This window comes from Pleurodeles waltl, chromosome 8 (genome assembly GCF_031143425.1).
Source record: "Pleurodeles waltl isolate 20211129_DDA chromosome 8, aPleWal1.hap1.20221129, whole genome shotgun sequence".
Lineage (NCBI taxonomy): Eukaryota > Metazoa > Chordata > Amphibia > Caudata > Salamandridae > Pleurodeles > Pleurodeles waltl.
Window position 1 is genome coordinate 1307439364 of NC_090447.1, and position 22874 is coordinate 1307462237.

General features: G+C 45.2%; 1 protein-coding gene across 1 annotated transcript in view; it reads left to right on the forward strand.

The window, feature by feature from the left end:
• The window catches only part of PSPC1 (paraspeckle component 1), a 360968-nt gene that overhangs the window by 255333 nt on the left and 82761 nt on the right, over positions 1-22874 (forward strand). The window contains exon 7 of the mRNA XM_069202288.1: positions 5245-5302. Coding sequence (XP_069058389.1) covers positions 5245-5302 — 58 coding nt within the window. The remainder of the gene's footprint in view (positions 1-5244; positions 5303-22874) is intronic.

Genomic DNA, 22874 nt, shown 5'->3' on the forward strand with positions numbered 1-22874 from the left:
GGTAACTTTGGGGTTGCTCTGAACCCCCAACGGTGGGCTACCTTGGACCCAAACTTGAACCCCGTAGGTGATTTACTTACCTGCAAGAACTAACAATTACTTACCCTCCCCTAGGAACTGTGAAAATTGCACTAAGTGTCTAGTTTTAAAATAGCTATATGTGTTTTATTTGAAAAGTATATATGCTATTGTGATCATTCAAAGTTCCTAAAGTACTTACCTGCAATACCTTTCATGCAAAGTATTACATGTAGAATTTGAACCTGTGGTTCTTAAAATAAACTAAGAAAATATATTTTTCTATACAAAAACCTATTGGCCTGGAAATGTCTCTGAGTGTGTGTTCCTCATTTATTGCCTGTGTGTATGTACAACAAATGCTTAACACTACTTCTTTGATAAGCCTACTGCTCGACCACACTACCAAAAAATAGAGCATTAGTATTATCTCTTTTTGCCACTGTTACCTCTAAGGGGAACCCTTGGACTCTGTGCATACTATTCCTTACTTTGAAATAGTGCATACAGAGCCAACTTCCTACACACCCTCACTCTTCTCTTCTCGGCTGATTAAGAGATTAGTAAAGGGGCTTTTCAGGGTTTACCCTCCTTTCAGACCACCACCACCTCCTTCGTGGAATCTGAATATTGTTTTGGCACAACTGATGAAGCATCTGTTTGAACCGATCCATCGTGCTTCCCTCAAGTTCTTGTAGTGGAAGGTTGCCTTATTGATAGCCCTTACATCAGCTAGGCGGGTCGGCGAGGTGCAAGCCTTGTCCATCCAAGAGCCATTCCTGCAGCTTAAACACGATAGATTGTTAATGCGCACTAACCCGCATTTTATTCCAAAGGTTCCGTCAGACTTTCACATGAACGAACCTTTAGTCTTCAAGACTTTTTTCCCTCATCCATCTACTCCGGCGGAGAGGGCATTACACTCTTTAGACGTTAAAAGATGTGTTCAATTTTATTTGGACAGGACTGAATCTTCTCGACGCTCTAATCAGTTATTTGTGGCGTACAGTGCTCCTAGGAAGGGGTACCCACTATCCAAGCAGAGTATTTCCAGATGGATCGCCTCAGCCATTCGCTTTTGCCATCAAGCAGCGGGCAAACCTTTGCAGTCATCTGTGCATGCTCAAGTCTACGAGAGAAGTCTCATCCTCAGCGGCACTGTTTGCTGGAGTGCCACTACAAGACATTTGTAGGGCAGCAACGTGGAAGAGCTGTCATACTTTCACTAAGCACTACTGCTTGGAATCCCTCTCTCACGGAGAGGTAGCAGTGGGCCAGGCGGTTCTCAGGAATCTCTTCAGGTGAAGGTGAGCCATTTCTCCTACATCCCTCCATCCTAGAACAGGGGTGTAGGAAGTTGGCTCTGTATGTGCTATTTCAAAGTAAGGAATAGCATGCACAGAGTCCAAGGGTTCCCCTTAGAGGTAAAATAGTGGTAAAAAGAGAATACTAATGCTCTATTTTGTGGTAGTGTGGTCGAGCAGTAGGCTTATCCAAGGAGTAGTGTTAAGCATTTGTTGTACATACACATAGACAATAAATGAGGTACACACACTCAGACAAATCCAGCCAATAGGTTTTGTTATAGAAAAATATCTTTTCTTAGTTTATTTTAAGAACCACAGGTTCAAATTTTACATGTAATATCTCTTTTGAAAGGTATTGCAGGTAAGTACTCTAGGAACTTTGAATCATTACTTTAGCATGTATACTTTTTACATAAAACACAATAAGCTGTTTTAAAAGTGGACACTTAGTGCAATTTTCACAGTTCCTGGGGGAGGTAAGTTATTGTTAGTTTTCACAGGTAAGTAAGTCACTTACAGGTTTGAGTTTTTGGTCCAAGGTAGCCCACCGTTGGGGGTTCAGAGCAACCCCAAAGTTATCACACCAGCAGCTCAGGGCCGGTCAGGTGCAAAGGTCAAAGAGGTGCCCAAAACACATAGGCTATAATGGAGAGAAGGGGGTGCCCCGGTTCCAGTCTGCCAGCAGGTAAGTACCCGCGTCTTCGGAGGGCAGAGGAAGAACAGAAGACACCAACTGCTTTGGCCCCAGTCCTACCGGCCTGTCTCCTGCCTTCCAAAGAACCCTGCTCCAGTGACGCTTTCCAAGGGACCAGCGATCTCTGAATCCTCTGAGGACTGCCCGACTTCAAGAAAGACAAGAAACTCCCGAGGACAGCGGCACTGCTCCAAAAGAACTGCAACTTTGTTTCAAGGAGCAGACTTAAAGACCCCCTGCAACTCCCCGCAAGAAGCGTGAGACTTGCAACACTGCACCCGGCGACCCCGACTCGACTGGTGGAGAACCAACACCTCAGGGAGGACCCTCCGGCGACTCCGAGACCGTGAGTAACCAAAGTTGTCCCCCTGAGCCCCTACAGCGACGCCTGCAGAGGGAACCCCGAGGCTCCCCCTGACCGCGACTGCCTGAACTCCATTTCCCGACGGCTGGAAAAGACTCTGCACCCGCAGCCCCCAGCACCGAAAGGAACGGAACTCCTGTGCAGGAGTGACCCCCAGGAGGCCCTCTCCCTTGCCCAGGTGGTGGCTACCCCGAGGAGCACCCCCCCCCCCCCCCTTGCCTGCTGAAGAGATCCCTTGATCGCTCATTGATTTACATTGAAAACCCAACGCTTGTTTGCACACTGCACCCGGCCGCCCCCGCGCTGCTGAGGGTGTACTTTTTGTGCTGACTTGTGTCCCCCCCGGTGCCCTACAAAACCCCCCTGGTCTGCCCTCCGAAGACACGGGTACTTACCTGCTGGCAGACCGGAACCAGGGCACCCCCTTCTCTCCATTGCAGCCTATGCGTTTTGGGCACCTCTTTGACCTCTGCACCTGACCGGCCCTGAGCTGCTGGTGTGGTAACTTTGGGGTTGCTCTGAACCCCCAACGGTGGGCTACCTTGGACCCAAACCTGAGACTTGTAAGTGATTTACTTACCTGACAAAACTAACAAAAACTTACCTCCCCCAGGAACTGTGAAAATTGCACTGTGTCCACTTTTAAAACAGCTTATTGTGTTTTATGTAAAAGGTATACATGCTAATGTAATGATTCAAAGTTCCTAAAGTACTTACCTGCAATACCTTTCAAATGAGATATTACATGTAGAAATTGAACCTGTGGTTCTTAAAATAAACTAAGAAAATATATTTTCCTATAACAAAACCTATTGGCCTGGATTTGTCTCTGAGTGTGTGTTCCTCGTTTATTGCCTGTGTGTATGTACAACAAATGCTTAACACTACTCCTTTGATAAGCCTACTGCTCGACCACACTACCACAAAATAGAGCATTAGTATTATCTCTTTTTGCCACTATCTTACCTCTAAGGTGAACCCTTGGACTCTGTGCATACTATTCCTTACTTTGAAATAGTGCATACAGAGCCAACTTCCTACACATAGTATTACATAGTACCTAGGTAGTTGGCCACAATTTTTTGATGTATTTTGCGTGTTAGTAAAGACGACGTCTAGGTCTGTGACTTTTGAAACAGTTATGTTTAGTGTTTGTGACAATACTTCGGCTGTAGGTTTGTCTGAGCAGCCTTGTAGTGCAAATACGCTTCTGATGGGTGTTGATAAATTGTTGGTCTGTATGTTGAGTATTGAAGGTGACACAATGTAGCAGAGTATATTATAGACATGGTGACTGCAGGTTTAAAATACAGGAATCCAGATTATGCCAAGATCTAGAATTGAACTTCTCCATCCCATTTAAGATCATTGTTCTTCCATAGGACGAGTTTGTGCACTGTATATGGTTAGTGATCCCTACAATGTATCTGGCGACTTTCATACCATCTTTCTTTACAAGATTTTTGTTAAACTAGTTGTTATGAGTTAGTATTTGAGCTCTGCAGACTGAGCCATCGCTTGTGCTTCTGCAGAGTTTTAAGTTTACTTTGGGGTGTTATGAACCATATTCTTTAAATATATTTGAAACTTTTTGTCTGTAAACTCTGTGCCTTTTAAAGAAATTCAAAATTATTGTGATGGTGCAATTCCTCAAATTTCATACCACATAAATTGTAATTAATAAAGGAAAGATATCAGGCATGCATTTTTGTCAAGTCTGCTTAACTGGCATTACTGTATCTGTCTACTCGAATGCCATTATTCTCTTGATGTAAATGTACACTCTTTAGAGAGTATTGTGAAAAGTACTTTTTGTCCGCACAAATCCTAAGTACTTTTTGGTACAAATTTGGTATAATAAGTGTAAAGGCTGATCAGTCTACTTGTGTAAAAGTATCTAATATATTTTCTTCATATTTTTATACTTGAGCCTTCCAGTATCAAAATTTAGCTACATATAAGCTTTGAAATTGATCAGTTTTAATATGCAGTGCTTTAGGTGTACTATTTTGTAGTAGTTCAGTATCTGAGATATTGCCAGGTAAGTAATGACGTTAAGAAAAATCACTGCTTTTCACTATTGTCAGTACAAATTAATGTTTTTTCAATAACAACACTGATTTTGTCAGTATAATAGATGACCAATATCTGAGTTTGTAAACTTGTAACCTGTAAATTTCCTGGTAAGTTAGTGTACTTTGCAGAGAATGTCACCTGGCTACAAAGTTCACTGAAAGAAGTGCGGGTATTTGAAAGTGTTGGTCGGTTAGTATAATTTTTACATGACATGCTACAGCGCTCAGTCCTGCTTGTTACCTAATTCGTCATTATATATATTTTTTAATACAGATGTGTAATTCTTCCACCACTTTTACACTTATAAGTTTGTGAAACCTGATGGGTATTTTAGAAATGTGATTCCATTGCTAGTGAAGCTCATCCTTTTATAGTAACGCATTACTGCGTAAATAGGACTAACTACCAAATTCAACATTTTAATCTTTAAAAAAAAAAAAAAAAATGTATCCATTCGTTAAACTAGAGGTAACAACGTGCCTTACCTGGTTAAGGCATCTCTACGATTCCAATGCAGAAATGTCAGAAATGTATTGTGTGTTTATCGATCAGTATCTGAGAAGGTATAGGCAGTATTTCGCTGAGTGGTGATTTAAATAAAGTCGTTCAATGTAAAGGTGCTGAACTTTTCAAAGGCTTAATGTTTAGTTTTTTTCACTAATCTGTCATATTTGTAGTTAGTTCAGACCTGCACGTTTTGCAATTTCAGTTACTGTGACTTTGGGAATAAAATAATTGCTGTAAATAAATGATAGGTTGACAATGAAAACTATGTTTGCTTTCAGAGAGAACAGGAAATGAGAATGGGTGATATGGGCCAGCGTGGAGCAATAAACATGGGAGGTAGGGTATTGAAGTAAAAGTATTTGAGGAAAACTTTTCTTATTCTGTAAATATTGATGGCTTATGCACAATGACCAAAGTGATATCTATGAAATGTTATGAAATTGAGAGCTGTTGGTGAAGTTCTATATTTAACCGTTTTTTCCACATATTATGCCGTGCCAGTTACTGCATCTGAGAAGAGCAGGTTTTGCCATTTCCATGTTTGATGATTGTATATGAAATAGTTGTCTTTGCTTGGAGCAGTCTTGATACAACTTTACAAAATCCTGAATATTCATGTTCTTCCCGTGGTAGCGTCGTTATATCCACCTACATTGCCCTTTTTTGTCTTTCCACTGGCATAAACCTCAGACTGTTAACTTAAAAAAATAATAATAATTCATTCTATTTTCCGTTTAAAAAAAAAAAAAAAAAAACCTTCATCCTTTCCCGGAAGTAAACACACCTTTTTCATTGAAAACCTTTTGCCAAAATCCTCTATACAGACATTTGCAGTGTGTCATGCACTTTGGTGACTGGCAAGAAGCTGTTGCTAATAAAGCTGAGCCAATCTAGTCATGGTAGTATTATGTTTACCCTAAACCCCAGTAGTTCCTGCAACACTAGTCAAGGCACACCGCATTGGGATTGTTGTAACAATATAATAAATGATAAAAATACAACCTATGAGAGGCCAGACTTGTTCCAGCTGTGCAGCTGCTGTCTATCCTTTGAGCTCTGGTTCAGCCATTCATACCTGTTTCTTCTGACTTGACCTCGATTACTGAATTCATTGAAATGAAGTCATTGGTTCTCTGAGGGGATCCAACTAGGATTAAAGGCTATCTTGCAGAGATTCACCACGTACCTGCAGAAGAGACCTGAGGATGCTGGCACTGCTGGTTCACTGCACTAAACCTTAGGATCAGTTTTCAAGCATGTTGCTAAGCCTGCAGGAGCATATAGATAGAAACATAAACCACAAAACTGATTGAGCTACTCTACTACGAAAGAGCCAGCACACACATACTACTTTTGCACACGGATTGAGGGGTGTGATGAATTGTGGAGTCCAAGTGCTGCATTGGGCCCCTCTACAAGGAATTCTGAAGAGCGGTAGCAGCTGGGATTATACTTAATGGCACTATAACGTTGGTAGGATGGTGCCCAGCTTGGCAGACAAAGAAATAATGGCATGGAAGTGAATGAACACTAATAAAATGAGGGTACGGGACAAAAACTGAGTTCTTTATGCCAACAATCAGCCATCCCGAAATGAACACACCACTGTCTGTAATGGCGAGACCCTACAGTCAAGCAGTTTAGCAAAGCAAAAAGCAGCTTATGGTCATACTTGAGGATTTGAAGACACAGTATGATCCCCTTGAAACTTAAATAGCTGCAGTAGATAACACTTAAACTTTAACACACTTTTGAAGGGATGCATTAGACCTTAAAATATTCCAAATGCAGTGAGTAGCCAATAATGAGAATCAAACCTTAACACAAGTCCAAAAATCTGCAGCTGCCGCTATGAGTTTGTGAATGAAGTGATACTTGGAAGTGAAGCTTGGACTAGTGAAATCTGTATGCTAGCTCTGCAATTTGTTGAAGAGGATGGAGACGTGCTGGATGTTCCTCAGGTTCCTCTTGATCCTGCATTCAGTGGAGGCATTACCAAGCAGTAGAGGAGTGAAAGCCAGAATTTATTGTACAGGAATTATGTTACATTTCTGTTTTTCTTGGAAACAAAGATGTGAAATGTAGCGCCGTGAATTTGGCCTATCTACGTTATCGCTTTCTTTTGCTGACTTAAGCCTTTTTATAATGTCTTAGAGAATGCTGCTGCATAGTACCAGTGGAGGGGCTAAAAGTTGGAAGTCTTCTGATAGGCTGCTGCTACAATGTGGGATGGCTTGCTGCAGCAGAGAAGCAATGTCTCTATTTAACAAAAACCTCTGAAATATAAATGTTTGTTTTTCTTTCCAGTCTCTAAAGTGCATGTTGGTCAAAACATCCCCTATGAGCTCTACCAAGCTGTTCCCTTAATGATACAGAGACTTCTAGTTGAAGATTCCTTATCTTAGAATTTCCCCAGGCATCAGACTGGATCAATAGATTTTTCTTTGAACAGTACCCTTGTGTGCCGTCAGGTGGCGTTGGTTGACTCCATGTTGGCATTGTGGTTGCTGTGATGATATCGTAGTCGTATATAGGTGGCACCCCACCATGCTGACATCTTTCTGCGCCGGCTTATGCCACGATCTGGAGACGAGCTACCCTCAGTTTGTTGACTGACGTTGCGACCTTTTTGTTGAAATTTTTGCCTACTCAGTGCGTTGATGTCTTCCCGCAAGGCTGGATTCATGCCGTGTTACTCCTGTCCCCGCACGATGTTGGTGGCAGGATCCACACCTCGTATGCTTGTGATGCCTAGAGTGCGACCACGACCCGAAGTCATGCTCAAGTGCTGGGCCATGAACCAGAAGGCTTTGAGGGAGTGGTCCCTAAAGCTCATGGCGCCTGGCTCTGTCGCTCTCCGTCTTGTTTGAAAGGAAAGTCTCGATACTCCTTGCGGGCCATCAGCACACGTCCTCGTCCCACTTCAAATCCTTTGGACATTTGCGTCACATGAAGTCGTCAAAGAACAACAAACGTTCTTTGACTTCACCCAGACAATGCAACTTTGGAGGTGCGTCGACGCTCTAGGCCTCCGTCCTCAGTGGCTGCTTCTGGGTCGGCTCCGTGCCTGCCTGAGTTTCCCTGAGCTGGAGCCACCCATGCCCATCTCAAGGTTCTGCAAAGCCATGCACCTTATTTATGGGCAGACCGACCCCTGACACCTTCTAGATTCAGTGCTGGCGGCTTCGGACTCTGCTCTGGAGGGCACCCCAGAATCTGTTACTGGCACTGGTCGTGCCGGTGAAGACATCGCCGCTTCCGACGCTGTTCGGGCCCACGTTCACTGTCAATCCAATACTCCTGCCCAAATCCGATCCGGAACAATGTCTCCCAATGCCAGTTCAGTCTTCAGTGGGGACTATATTCCCCGGATTGGATCCTGATCCTTATGCTTATGGGTAATGTAAAGAAATGGCTCCCTGTTGCAGTTACCCCCCAACTTTTTGCCTGATACTGACTTGACTGACGTGTGCTGGGACCCTGCTAACCAGGCCCCAGCACCAGTGTTCTTTCACCTAAAATGTACCATTGTCTCCACAATTGGCACAACCCTGGCTTCCAGGTAAGTCCCTTGTAACTGGTACCCCTGGTACCAAGGTCCCTGATGCCAGGGAAGGTCTCTAAGGGCTGCAGCATGTCTTATGCCACCCTAGGGACCCCTCACACAGCCCAGACACACTGCTTGCCAGCTTGTGTGTGCTAGTGGGGATAAAATGACTAATTCGACATGGCACTCCCCTCAGGGTGCCATGCCAACCTCACACTGCCTGTGGCATAGCTAAGTCACCCCTCTAGCAGGCCTTACAGCCCTAAGGCAGGGTGCACTATACCACAGGTGAGGGCATATGTGCATGAGCACTATGCCCCTACAGTGTCTAAACAAAACCTTAGACATTGTAAGTGCAGGGTAGCCATAAGAGTATATGGTCTGGGAGTCTGTCAAAAACGAACTCCACAGCTCCATAATGGCTACACTTAATACTGGGAAGTTTAGTATCAAACTTCTCAGAATAATAAACCCACACTGATGCCAGTGTTGGATTTATTAAAAAATGCACACAGAGGGCATCTTAGAGATGCCCCCTGTATTTTACCCAATTGTTCAGTGCAGGACTGACTGGTTGTGCCAGCCTGCTGCTGAGAGACGAGTTTCTGACCCCATGCGGTGAGAGCCTTTGTGCTCTCTGAGGACAGAAACAAAGCCTGCTCTGGGTGGAGGTGCTTCACACCTCCCCCCTGCAGGAACTGTAACACCTAGCAGTGAGCTTCAAAGGCTCAGGCTTCGTGTTACAAGGCCCCAGGGCACTCCAGCTAGTGGAGATGCCCGCCCCCTGGACACAGCCCCCACTTTTGGCGGCAAGTCCAGGAGAGATAATGAGAAAAACAAGGAGTCACTGGCCAGTCAGGACAGCCCCTAAGGTGTCCTGAGGTGACTCTGACTTTTAGAAATCCTCCATCCTTGCAGATGGAGGATTCCCCCAATAGGAATAGGGATGTGCCCTCCTCCCCTCAGGGAGGAGGCACAAAGAGGGTGTAGCCACCCTCAAGGACAGTAGCCATTGGCTACTGCCCTCCCAGACCTAAACACACCCTTAAATTTAGTATTTAAGGGCTCCCCAGAACCTAGGAACGCAGATTCCTGCAACCTAAGAAGAAGAGGACTGCTAAGCTGAAAAACCCTGCAGAGGAGACGGAGACACCAACTGCTTTGGCCCCAGCTCTACCGGCCTGTCTCCCCCCCTTCTAAAGACACTGCTCCAGCGACGCTTTCCCCAGGGACCAGCGACCTCTGAATCCTCAGAGGACTGCCCTGTTCTAGAAGGACCAAGAAACTCCAGAGGACAGCGGCTCTGTTCACCCAAGACTGCAACTTTGTTTCCAAAGAAGCAACTTCAAGAAAACTGCGTTTCCCGCCGGAAGCGTGAGACTTGCAACTCTGCACCCGACGCCCCTGGCTCAACCTGTGGCGAAACAACACTTCAGGGAGGACTCCCCGGCGACTACGAGACTGTGAGTAGCCAGAGTTGCCCCCCCCTTAGCCCTCACAGCGACGCCTGCAGAGGGAATCCCGAGGCTCCCCCTGACAGCGACTGCCTGACTCCCAGATCCCGACGCCTGGAAAAGACTCTGCACCCGCAGCCCCAAGGACCTGAAAGATCGGAACTCCAGTGCATGAGTGGCCCCCAGGAGGAGCCCCCCCCCCCCTTGCCTGCCTGCATCGCTGAAGAGACCCTTTGGTCTCCCATTGATTTACATTGGAAACCCGACGTGTGTTTGCACACTGCACCCGGCCGCCCCGTGCTGCTGAGGGTGTACTTTCTGTGCTAACTTGTGTCCCCCCCGGTGCCCTACATAACCCCCCTGGTCTGCCCTCCGAAGACGCGGGTACTTACCTGCTGGCAGACTGGAACCGGGGCACCCCCTTCTCCATTGAAGCCTATGTGTTTTGGGCACCACTTTGACCTCTGCACCTGACTGGCCCTGAGCTGCTGGTGTGGTAACTTTGGGGTTTCTCTGAACCCCCAACGGTGGGCTACCTTGGACCCAAACTTGAACCCTCTTAGGTCAGTGTTCCCCAAACCCCGGGCCGCGGACCGGTGCCGGTCCGCGGATCAATCGGCACCGGGCCGCCCGAGGAACTTCAAATCATTTCACTGTGGCGGGCGGCCGAGGCGCAGAGCATTGCGCCCGCCCATTGTGTGACAATAGCGAATGAAAATTCGCTATTGTTACACTGATGCTCCTCCTGGCCAATCAGGGAGAGGGTCCTCCCGCTTCCTGATTGGCCGAAAGGCAAACCTCACGCCATTGGCCGAGGAGGAGGCGCCACGGGAGGACTGAGGAGGAACGCTGGCATCTCTGTATTGAAAGGTGCACGCTGGCATCTCTGTATTGAAAGGGGGCACAGTCATCTTTTGAGATTTATATATATATTTCACAGTTATTTTGATACACTGGTCATATATTTAAAACACTGATCACATTTTTGCGTTGATAGTTTTTTGATTTACATTCGGATTTAGGTGACATCTGGAGCTGAGCGGTTGCAAGCAGCAGTGGAGTGAAGAGAAAGAGAAGATATCACTCTTCTAGCTCTTCTATCTGTTCACCGGTACTCGTGTGTACTGACGTGTTATTGTGTCTGCTTTAACCCACAAATTAGCAAAAATGAGTATGAAACAGACATCGTTAGAAAGTTTCCTTGGGAAGAAAAAAAGGCCCAGTGAACAGACAGAAGAAGAGCCTTCAACATCAAAGAAACATGCAACTTTTAACAGACAATACCATGAGTCCTATTTGAAATATGGATTTATCGGGACAGGTGATTCCCACGCACCAAAACCGCTCTGCATAGTTTGCGGCGAGAAGCTCTCTAATGAGGCAATGAAACCTTCAAAACTTGACCGCCAAGCACCCTGGCATAAAAGACAAGCCCCTGGAGTATTTTGAAAGAAAAAAACGGGAGCACGAAGCACAGAAGATATTTATGAGGGCCACCACATCAATAAAGGAGAATGCACTGAGAGCATCATATTTGGTGGCTAACCGCATTGCTAAGGCTAAAAAGCCATTTACTATTGGTGAAGAATTGATCTTGCCCTCCACTAAAGACATTTGCCGTGAACTTCTAGGAGAGGCTGCTGTGGAAAAGATAGCACATGTGCCTTTGTCAGCTAGCACTGTGACTAGGCGCATTGAGGAAATAGCCGAAGACATTGAAGCACAATTGTTGGAGAGGATTAATACATCACCGTGGTATGCACTCCAGGTTGACGAATCTACAGATATCGACAACAAGGCACTACTACTTGTTTATGTGCGATATCTATATCAGAAGGATGTGCATGAGGATTTGTTATGTGCACTATATTTGCCAACCAACACCACAGGAGCAGAACTGTTCAAGTCACTGGATGGTTATATATCAGAAAAACTGAAATGGTCCTTTTGTGTCAGCATATGCACAGACGGAGCTGCTGCCATGACCGGATGACTGTCTGGTTTAACTGCTCGGATTAAGGAGGTTGCACCTGAGAGTGAATCTACGCATTGTCTCATTCACAGGGAAATGCTGGCAAGCCGAAAAATGTCACCGGAATTTAACAGCGTTTTGATGGATGTCGTTGGTTATTAACCACATCAAAGCACACGCACTTAACTCGCGCCTGTTTGAGCAGCTTTGTGAGGAGATGGACGCAGAGTACAGATGCCTTCTCTTATACACAGAAATAAGATGGTTATCCAGAGGAAAATCGCTAACCAGAGTATTTGAATTACGAGAGCCATTGTAAAGATTTCTCTCAGAAAAGAAGTCACCGCTGGCAGCACATTTCAGTGACAAGGTATGGGTCACAAAACTGGCTTACCTGTGTGACATATTCAGCCTGCTCAATGAACTCAATCTGGGCCTTCAGGGGAAAATGACAACTGTTTTCAAGTTGTCAGACAAAGTAGCTGCATTTAAAGGCAAACTGGAGTTGTATGGACGGCGCGTGAACAGAGGCATTTTGGACATGTTTCAGACATTAGCAGGGATTGTAGGCGAGACTGAGCTTGAACATTCATTCTGCCAGTTGGTGCACAATCACCTGTCTTTGCTTTTCAAAGAGTTTGTGCGCTACTTCCCAACCACAAAAGACCCACGAACTGGTAAGGAATGGATCCGCGACCCATTTGCCAACAAATCAGGCGAATCTAGCATGTCTATGCAAGAACAACAACAACTGCTGGAGATTGCAAATGACGGTGGCCTTAAAACTACGTTCGAGACAACAACTCTGCCGGTGTTCTGGATTAAAGTCATGGCGGAATACCCTGAGATTGCCACCACAGCACTTAAATCCCTATTGCCATTTCCGACAACCTATCTGTGTGAAGCGGGGTTTTCTGCAGTGACAGCAACCAAAACAAAACAACGGAATAAACTGGACATAAGCAACACACTTCGGGTGTCATTGTCTCCTATTACCTCCAGATGGAACCGTCTCGTTGCAAAGAAACAAGCTCAGGGTTCTCATTGATTTAGCATTCCAGTGAGTTAAATAAAATAAATCACTTTATATTCATTTTTTGGTGTAGCTGTATTTTATTTTGAAGGCCTGTTTAAATACAATTAAATTAAAATTATTAAATCAAAACAAGCGGGCCACGGTAAAATTATCAAACATTTACTGGTCCGCGGCGATAAAAAGGTTGGGGAGCACTGCTCTAGGTGGTTTACTTACCTACAAAAACTAACAAAAACTTACTCCCCCCAGGAACTGTTGAAAATTGCACTGTCTAGTTTTAAAATAGCTATATGATTTATTTGAAAACTGTGTATGCTATTTTTATTATTCAAAGTTCCTAAAGTACCTACCTGCAATACCTTTCATGCAAAGTATTACATGTAGAATTTGAACCTGTGGTTCTTAAAATAAACTAATAAAATATATTTTTCTATACAAAAACCTATTGGCCTGGAATTGTTTCTGAGTGTGTGTTCCTCATTTATTGCCTGTGTGTATGTACAACAAATGCTTAACACTACTCCTTTGATAAGCCTACTGCTCGACCACACTACCACAAAATAGAGCATTAGTATTATCTCTTTTTGCCACTATCTTACCTCTAAGGGGAACCCTTGGACTCTGTGCATACTATTCTTTACTTTGAAATAGTGCATACAGAGCCAACTTCCTACATGTAATGTGAGTATGGGAGGGGTTGCTGAACCCTTTGGAATTCCAGCTAGAAGATCCTAGAATGCAATGGGCTCAGGAACTGTGCAAAGCCAGTGATCTCAACACCTCCCCTGACACTGGCATGGTTTCTCCCCCTACCTTTGCTAAGGAGGAGGAAGCCTCCTATTCAGTGGTGGGGAGAAAAGCAGCTGGGGTCCTGGGCCTTGAACTGCCTTTGGTGGCTGTCAGGTTGAACCTCCTTACTGAGGTGCTTCAGTTAAGGACTTCCACATCGCACGTCCGAGAGTTCAGTCAGGCGTCTTCCTCTTCTGGCACAATAGTCAGACCCCTGGATAGGGAATGAAAATGACTGGACCAACTTGGTAAGACGTTCTCTTCCTCCAGTCCGGTGTGGCGGTCTATGAAATCTGCGTGCCTTTTGGGCCACTATTCCCATAGTTCATGGGATACGGTAATGCAGGTGCTGCTACAGGTCCAGGAGGTGGCCCGGACCGTTCTCTCCCAAGATAGTGCTGACGGTAAAGATGCAGCCAAGTTCACGATTTGTTGAGCCTGACGTGACTGACTCACTAGGCTGATCAGTTGGGTCCGTGGTGGCCTTGAGGTGGCACACTTGGTTGAGGACGTCTGACTTTTCGGGTGATGTCCAGCAATTGCTTATGGACATGCCCTTCGATGGCACCCATCTCTTCAAAGACAAAGCGGACTCTGTGCTCAGTTGCTTTAAGGAGTCCCGAGCTACGGCTCTGTCCCTTGGCCTTGCAGCTGCTCCTCGTCCTCCTCAGTTGGCTTTTCGTCCCTTTCATGGCTACGGAATGGGTGCCCAACTGCATTCATTTCCCTCCAGCCACAGTACCATGTATGCCCGGCCTTTGTGTAGCTGCGCATGTGGGATCCAGTGTCCCCATGGAGCAGGGAGCCAGCAGTCTTCTGCCCAGATCAGCCACACCCACCAAATCCTCCACTGCTGAAGGTGGGATTTGCCATCACTTGTCCCAGTGGAAATGATGAACAGGTGGGTTTTGCAAGTCGTCTAAAGGGGCTACTCCCTCCCCTTCAACACTACTCCTCCAGCCTTGCCACCATCCTACGATTCGATGACTGAGGATCACTTGGCACTTCTCTGCAAGGAAGTTACAGCTCTCTGTGCTAATGGGGCCATAGAGAAGGGTCCCTGTGCCAGAAGTAGATTGTGGTTGTTATTCCCGCTACTTTCTGGTGCCCAAAAAGGACAAGGGTGTCTGCTCTATCAAAGGCCTCCAGCCCCTCAGTCCCTTGCTCGGAAAGGAAAAGTTAAAAATGCTCACTCTGGCTCAGGGCCTATCTGCCCTGGAGACTGGATGGTAGCATTGGACTTGCAGGATGCCTACTTTCACATTTCTGTCCTGCCTGCTCACAGATGTTACTTGTGGTAAGTCATGAGCACTTTACCTTTACCATGCTCCCCTTTGGCCTTACCAGCGCCCCTCAGGTGTTCACAAAACTGATGGTGGTGGTCGCAGATCTGCACAGGCTAGGGGTTTCAGTCTTCCCTTACCTCGACGACAGGCTGCTGAAGGCGGGCTCGTCACAGGCTGTTGTCTTCCCGCTTCCAGACTACGGCGAACTATCTGCATTCGCTGGGGTTTACTATAAACGTGCCAAAGTCACACCGAACTCCCTCTCATATGGTCCCTTTCATCTGCGCTGTTCTGGACACAGTGCAGTTTCGGGCCTATCGTCTTGAGCTGCGAGTCCAGGATATTCAGGCTATGATACTGATGTTTCAGTCTCTCTCCTCTGTTTCGGTGACTACGACTCTAAGGCTGCTGGGGGCCTCGTGGCCTCCTGCATCCTGGTCACACATGCCAGATGGCATTTGCGGGCTCTTTAGAGAGACCTGAAGTTCCTGTGGGTGCAGCATCAGCTGCATCTCCCCGACATGGTGTGGGTCTCGGAGGCAACTGCTCAAGATCTGAAGTGGTGGCTTTCGAACTGCGGTAGGATCATCTGCAGACCCCCCTCCCTGAACCAGATCTGACAGTAGTGACAGATGCATCACTCCTGGGATGGGGCGGACACATGGGGAAGGCGGAGATCAGACGGGTCTGATCTCCGGCATGATTCCGGGCTCCACATTAGTCTTCTGGAGCTCAGGGCGATCAGGCTTGCATTGAAAGCAATCCTTCCCTGTCTCAAAGGGAAAGTGGTGCAGGTGTTTATGGACACCACCACCACCACCACCATGTGGTACTGTAATAAGCAGGGCGGAGGGGGTCATGGAACTTTTGTCAGGAGGCTCTGCACCTATTTACATAACTGTAATGTTGAGGCATATCGCTGGTGGTTTGGCATCTGATGGGCTTTCTGAACGTCAAAGTGGACAAATTCAGCCGCCAATGCATCGTAGATCACGAATGGCGTCTTCATCCGGAGGTGGCGTAAGGTCTCTTTCAGCAATGGCGAGAGCCTTGGTTGGATCTGTTCACCTCCGCAGAGAACACAATGTCAGCTGTTTTGCGCGCTTTTTGTATCTAGTGTATCTTAGGCCTCCTATACGCCTTTCCACCAATGCCACTTCTGCCCAGAGTTCTCAAGATGATCAAGAACGACTGAGCCCAAGTAGTCCTTGTGGCTCCAGACTGGACATTGTGGGGTATACCAAGCTTCTAGGCATGGCCATCGATCCTCCCCTCAAACTGCCTCTTCAGGAGGACCTTCTGTCGCAGCAGCAGGGAACTGATCTCCACCCAAACCTGTCCAGTCTCCACCTTCTTGCGTGGAGATTGAGTGGCGGCAGCAGAGGGCTTTTGACCTTCTTCAGCCAGGCATTCCTCCCCCAAAACAATATACACCTTTTAGTTGGAATAAATTTGTGGCATGGCGTACCAATAAGTCTTTTTTCCTGTCTGCACCTTTGCCTGAGGTTCTTTTGTTTGTACTCTCTTGCTCAGCAGGGCTCAGCTCTGGGCATCCTTAAAGGCTATCTGCCTGCCATCTCTGCTTTCCTCAGACTTCCAGATCAAACTTCCTTGTTTAAATCCCCATTGTTAGGAGGTTCCTCAAGGGTCTTACCCACATGTTTCTGCGTCCCCCGTTCATAATGCCCAGTAGAATTTAAACTTGGTACTCACTTACCTTGTGGGGTCTCCTTTTTATCTCCTTCATAATTGTCCTCTTCAGCTTCTCACTTTAAAGACAGCCTTTCTTGTAGCCATCACCTCCGCTCGTAGAGTGAGTGAGCTGCATGATCTTTCTTCGAAACGGGTCGTTATCTCTGTCCGTCTTGACAAAGTGGTGCTTCGTACCAGGGCCTCTTTCCTCCCAAAAGTGGTTGCGCCGTTTCATGTAGGTAATATATCACCTTTCCTACTTTTTATGCACCCCCACATCCTTCTCGTAAAGAGGAGACTCCATCATCTTCATCCAAAAAGAGCGTTCTACCTCATGTGTACCAAAAACTTCTGGGTGGCAATCAACTTTGTTGGTTATGTGGGTGTGAAAAAAGGTCGGGCAGTGCAGAAAGGCACCATCTCTAGATAGGTTGTTCTCTGCATCAAAATGTGCTACACTTTGGCAAAGAAGCAACTCCCTGAGGGTTTGCATGCTCACTGTACCAGAGCAACTGCCACAGCCACTGCGTTAGCACGTGGTTTTCCAGTCCTGGATATCTGCCTCGCAGCAACGTGGGCGCCTCTGCACATGTTCACTAAACACTACTGCCTGGACAGTCAGGTCTGCAGGGATGGCTACTTTGGCCGTTCGATCCTGCAGGACTTCTTAGTATGATCGTGGTTCGGAGACCCACCTCGGGGGACTGTATTGTTTGGGTATGTATTCTAAGGTATGGAATCTGCTACTAGAAGTCTGTCAGATGAACAGGTTACTTACCTTTGGTAACTAATTATCTGGTAGGGACGTATTCTAGGTCCTTACCGAAACACCTATCCTCCCTGCTCAGCGAACTGATTTCTAGGGACAGGGACTCCCTATTCTTCATGGGTCTGCACATGGGCGTGGAAACTTGTGAAAAGACACGAATGTCAGTGTGCCAGGGTGGCGCCTATATACGACTGCAAAGTCATCACGGAGACCATGACGCCACCTGACTGGTGCAAGGGTACTGCTCGAAGAAAAATCTCTGAAATTCTATGGTAATGAATCTGCAACTAGAGTATGTCTCTGCCAGATAATTTGTTACCTGATAATTTGTTACCGAAGGTAAGTAATTTGTTCACCTTGCATAAAGCCCAGTTTGTTCTGTGCTTGCTTTGTGCAAACATAGTTGGTATTACACATTAGTCCAGGGCTTAATTAAGTCCCTACTACATACATTGAGTGCTTAGTTGTGACTGTAGCAAGATAATATGATGCTAACATTCAGTTATCTGTCTTTGCATGATCACTTCGTTCCAGAGGCGCACTTGTTTGATGTAGACTTGTATATTTAAAAAAAAATAAAAAAATGAGCAACCATACTTTCACTTTGAAGTTTTGCACCACTGCTTCAACATTCGTTCAAAAGCCCTGGTAAAATATTAACCGACTGAAATGTACTACATTTCATGAGGTTTTGGTGATTATTTGTATTGTTCTGTTGATACTCCACAAGTGTAGAGTGCTGCTGAGAAAAGCCATGACGTCTCTCCCTTCCGCTCCATAACCAAACTCTCTAGGCCTCTGTACTATAGGTAACCGCCCTAGTGTTAAGTAGAAAGTTTACTGTGGTGGGTGTCTAGAAATCAAGAATTCAGTGGCGATTTTACAATAGGTACATGCAGAGAATATATTTGTGGCAGATGAACATGCCATTAAAGATTAGTAAGTCACAAACTTAACAGGACGTGGGAATGTGACAAAGATTTTTTTTTTTTTTTTTAAACCTGTCGTTTAATCAGTGTTTTTTTTTTTTTTTTCCAATCCACACTGTTAGTCTACCATTGTATTTCATATGGCAGTGCTTGTTCAGATCAGTTGACACGTGCTGCAACCGAAAGCCAATGTTCCCATTCCCTATTGTTCTTATCTGTTTTATTATGCTAAATGATTGAGAAAGCTGTCTAACCACATCCAGCCTCCATAACTCTAAAGAAATAAATTCATTGTCCATAAAATTGTTTTATGTTCCTGAAGTCTCTTTAAAAATTCCTCTTCACGTAGTCCACACTTTAATTTATGAGTTGTGAAAGATTTTTTCGATGCAGTACACATGTTTTGTTTGCTCAGAATAGTTTATCTTCGTGAAATATCTTGAATTGAAAGCAAGGCATGTTGGCAAAAATGTTTGAGACAAAGGTATTGCTGTGTAGGGTGTAGACGTTGAACATACTTGAAGATTCAGTGAAATGCCAAATGACACTTGGAGTGCATATGTAAGGAGAATACTTAACTTTCGTTGTGTGTAAATTCGACCCTTGCCTAACCACTTATATGCATCTGCGAGCAGCATCCTAAGAAAGCCTCTCATTTTAAGAATACCTGCATCTTATTTTGCTTGATCGACAACTTGCGTGAATACGAGTGTCCTTATCTTACATAGCTGCTGATTTTACAAAATACTGGGCCATTCGCCTCATATCTGAAGGACTTTGGTTTTGAAGGTTCATTACATTGATTTAATCAAACCTTTTTGGCAAAAGATTAATTATTACTTGGCTCATAAGTATGATGATGATTGAGGATATCTGAAGATTACTTTGTGGAGTGCTTCCGTGACAGGCCATGGAATTTAACACATAAAACAATCATGTTGATATTTGATTAAATAGTCCCAATCTTGGACGTTTTCCCCATCCTCTGGATTTTTTATAAACTGTTTTTTTTTCGACCGTATTTCTGAACACATTATTAATGTAGTCAAAATGTAGTTTATGGTAACGAAAATCACTCACCCAACGTTGTTGAAGGAAAGCGGGCTTAATAATCATGTAACATTTAGTCGTTTAGGGACAGATGTACTTGGATACTGGTCACAACGTTTGACCTGAATTTTGTGAACCAACATATGTTTAATAGATCAGTTCACAAACAAAAAGAATTGCGGAGGTTAGCAGAACGTCTGCTTAACTAATATTCATTATACAGGGTGTTGTTTGAGACCCCCTTATAATTGAATAGGTCAGGGATGGTGGCCTTGCAAGGGACAGCAAACAACCATCCCTGTGGTGCATTCCAAAATGAAAACGTTTTAAGAAACCAGCTAGAGTTCATTAAAGAAACAGGAGCTGCTTGGAGAAAAAAATATTTTTATAAAGCTGTAATCCCAGTGTACACAGTGAACCCTTGCCCTTTTTAGTTCGAGCCCCAACTTGACTGAGCAACGGTTTGCGACCTGAATTACAGTTGCAAAGCTTTATTGCTTGGGAATTGACTCGCAATTTGGAAGAAAAACCCACAACACGCCACTTACTAATCGAGAAACTGTAAATGCTTTTACATCCTTTTTGCAATTGAGGGGGAAAACTTTTACAAATGGCAGTGGGTTTATTAAATAAAGTGATTTAGTAGTTGCAATCCTGAAATTTAGTGATTCACAGGGTGCGTAACTGCTAAATTATTTAGTACATTTATTCCCTAGTTGACTAATCCTACTAACTAGAAATAATTCCATAATATAGATTTGCCTGTTCTGCTTTGTGCAGTAATACATTATCCCTATAAAAGAAAGGGTCTGGCTACTGGCATATGCTCGATCAGCCTGCTCTGTTCTTCGTAAGTCGTAGCAGGCTCTTCTTATGAGTATTTACACACATCTGCATGGTTTCACGGCAGCCCTCTTCAGCCGTTGGTCTGTTGGTGGGTTTCGTTTTGCTTCACCCCACGACAGCATGGGGAAGTGAATCAGACCACTATAGCTTTTACCTCCGTTGGCATGTGAGTGACCATATTTAGCTTTTTCACATGTGCGCATCCTCCTGAAAATGAGCACACTTCAGCGCCATGGCTGTGCCTGCCCAGTTTCAACTGTAGTTAACGCTCTACCTCTTCTCCCTCACCCAAGCCTTGCTTTCCTAACACGTCACGTATGGGGTGTGTGAGAAAGGGCCTCTTTTGACATGGTTGCCCCCCACGTTTTGCCTGGTATCTGATGTAATTTCGACCGAAAGTGCACTGGGTCCCTGCTAAACAGGTCTCCAGTGCCAGATCTCGTCCCTAAAACTGCAGTCATTTTTTTCTAATTGGAAAACCTTTAGCATCCACTGTAAGTCCCTACTAAATGGTGCCCCTGGTACTTAGTACATGGGGTACTAAAAGAAGGCCAATAAGGGCTGCAGTACAAATTGTGCTACCTACAGGGACCCCCTCACGAAGTGCACAAAGTGGTGCTTTTGCAGGCTGCGTGTCTTGGTGCAGAACTAAAATGAACACACGAGATGGTACACAGCCTGTGTGCCCTATCCCCCTTTACACTGCACGCAATGTATGTCATCCTTCTAGCAGGCCTTCCAGCCCTAAAGGCAGGATGCACTATATTACTTGTGAGGGCATAATTGCACAAGCAGATATGCTCCTGCTATGTCTTTGTCAAGTCTCCAACATACTAAGTGAACAGGGAACCCATTTTAAGTACATGTGCTGTACATTGTTTATTACGGGTTTCCCAGCTACATGATGGCTTCCCTGAAAATAGGTATGTTTGGTATCAAACATCTCATGTTAATAAACCCTCACTGAATCCAGTAATGGCTTTATTAATACATTCACTCAGGGCACCTTAGAGGTGCCTCCTGGAAACCAAGCAACTCCTAGCATGGGCACGGACTTGTTAAAACCAGTGCGGCCAACTTAGAGAAAGATCTGGGCCCTTGAGGTGAAAGATCATGCTCTCAAGGGCTCAGAACAAAGGCCTGCTCTGGATGGAGGTGTGACTTCCTGTCTCAGGAAGGAGGGACATTACAGGGTGGGAAGCTTCAAAGTCCTTTCCACCTTTGTAATGCAACCCTGGTCTCTCCAGATGGTGGAGATGACCACCCCCCCAACCTGACTCCACTTTTGGCACAGATGGGAAAATTCATTAAATTGGGAGTGCCCACTTCATGCCGGTCCACCCCTAAGGGTGGACGAGCTGAAGTGGATAATACCTTTTACATTCCTCTATCTTGTGTGGAAGCAATTAGGCCAAAAGGGTTAGGGTTTTGCCCACTTCTTAAAGGAATTGGTCATAAGGGCATAGGCACCCTAAAGGTGAGTGGCCTATTGACTACCACCGGGCACTCCGTTAGGTCTCTGAATTCAGTATTTAGGTGCCACCGCCAAACCCTAGTATGTAGATTGCTGTCAACCTAGGAGGAGCTGTACACCACAGTCGCACCAGCGGAGAAGACTGAAGACACAGACTGGCTTAGCCCCAGCCCTCGAAAGAACCTGCACCAGAAGACAACTTGTCCTGCAGCCCATCGACCTCCAAAGCCTAGGGAGGACTGCCTGCCTTAGATAAAGACCTGTCCAAAAGAAACCAACTTCAAAGTTTACCTGAGGAACCGCGAAACAGCCTCTGTCCATGGGTGTGAGATGCATCTAGAGTCCAAGTGAAGGTTCCCCAGCGATTCCGAGTCCACCATGGGCTGACCCCTGCTGGACTCTGCCTCAAAGCCTAAAGCCTCAGTCCAAAGTCTCTTCTGAAAAGTATTTTAAATTTAAAAACTGCTTACATTATAACACAGATGTTTGGTTAAAAGCATATATAAAAGCAAGTGTTATTTTTCTTATTGGGTCTCTGATTTCTTTGTGTGTCTCATTTATACGACTCCTTGATAAGCCGGACTGCTCGCCCACACTACCACAAATGGAGCATTAGAGCTATCTATTTCTGCCTCTTCAAACCTTTTGGGATCCACCTGACTCTGCATAGTGTACTTCATTTTAGTGCACTATATAGAGAGACAGCTTCCTACAACGTGCTTTTAACTTTAAAATTGGCACGCAAGACAGTGCTGAGTTGCAAAGAAACTAACAACAACTTCCAGGTGCTCTTGCGTTGTTTTATTATCACAGGACCCATCTAAAGCACACACGCTCTGTAGAAATTATAAACTCTATAATATAATATAATTTATGTATATATCTCAACATAAACCTACCCTCGTAAAGCAGAGCTTGGCCTCCCGGTTTGCAAAGCAGAGTAAGAAAGCAGACACTTTACAATAAAAATCTAAATTAAAAATGAAAATATATGCATTAAATATACACTATTAAATAAATTTCCTATGCTTGCTCCATTATTTTCTGTCACTGCAATAGTTCTT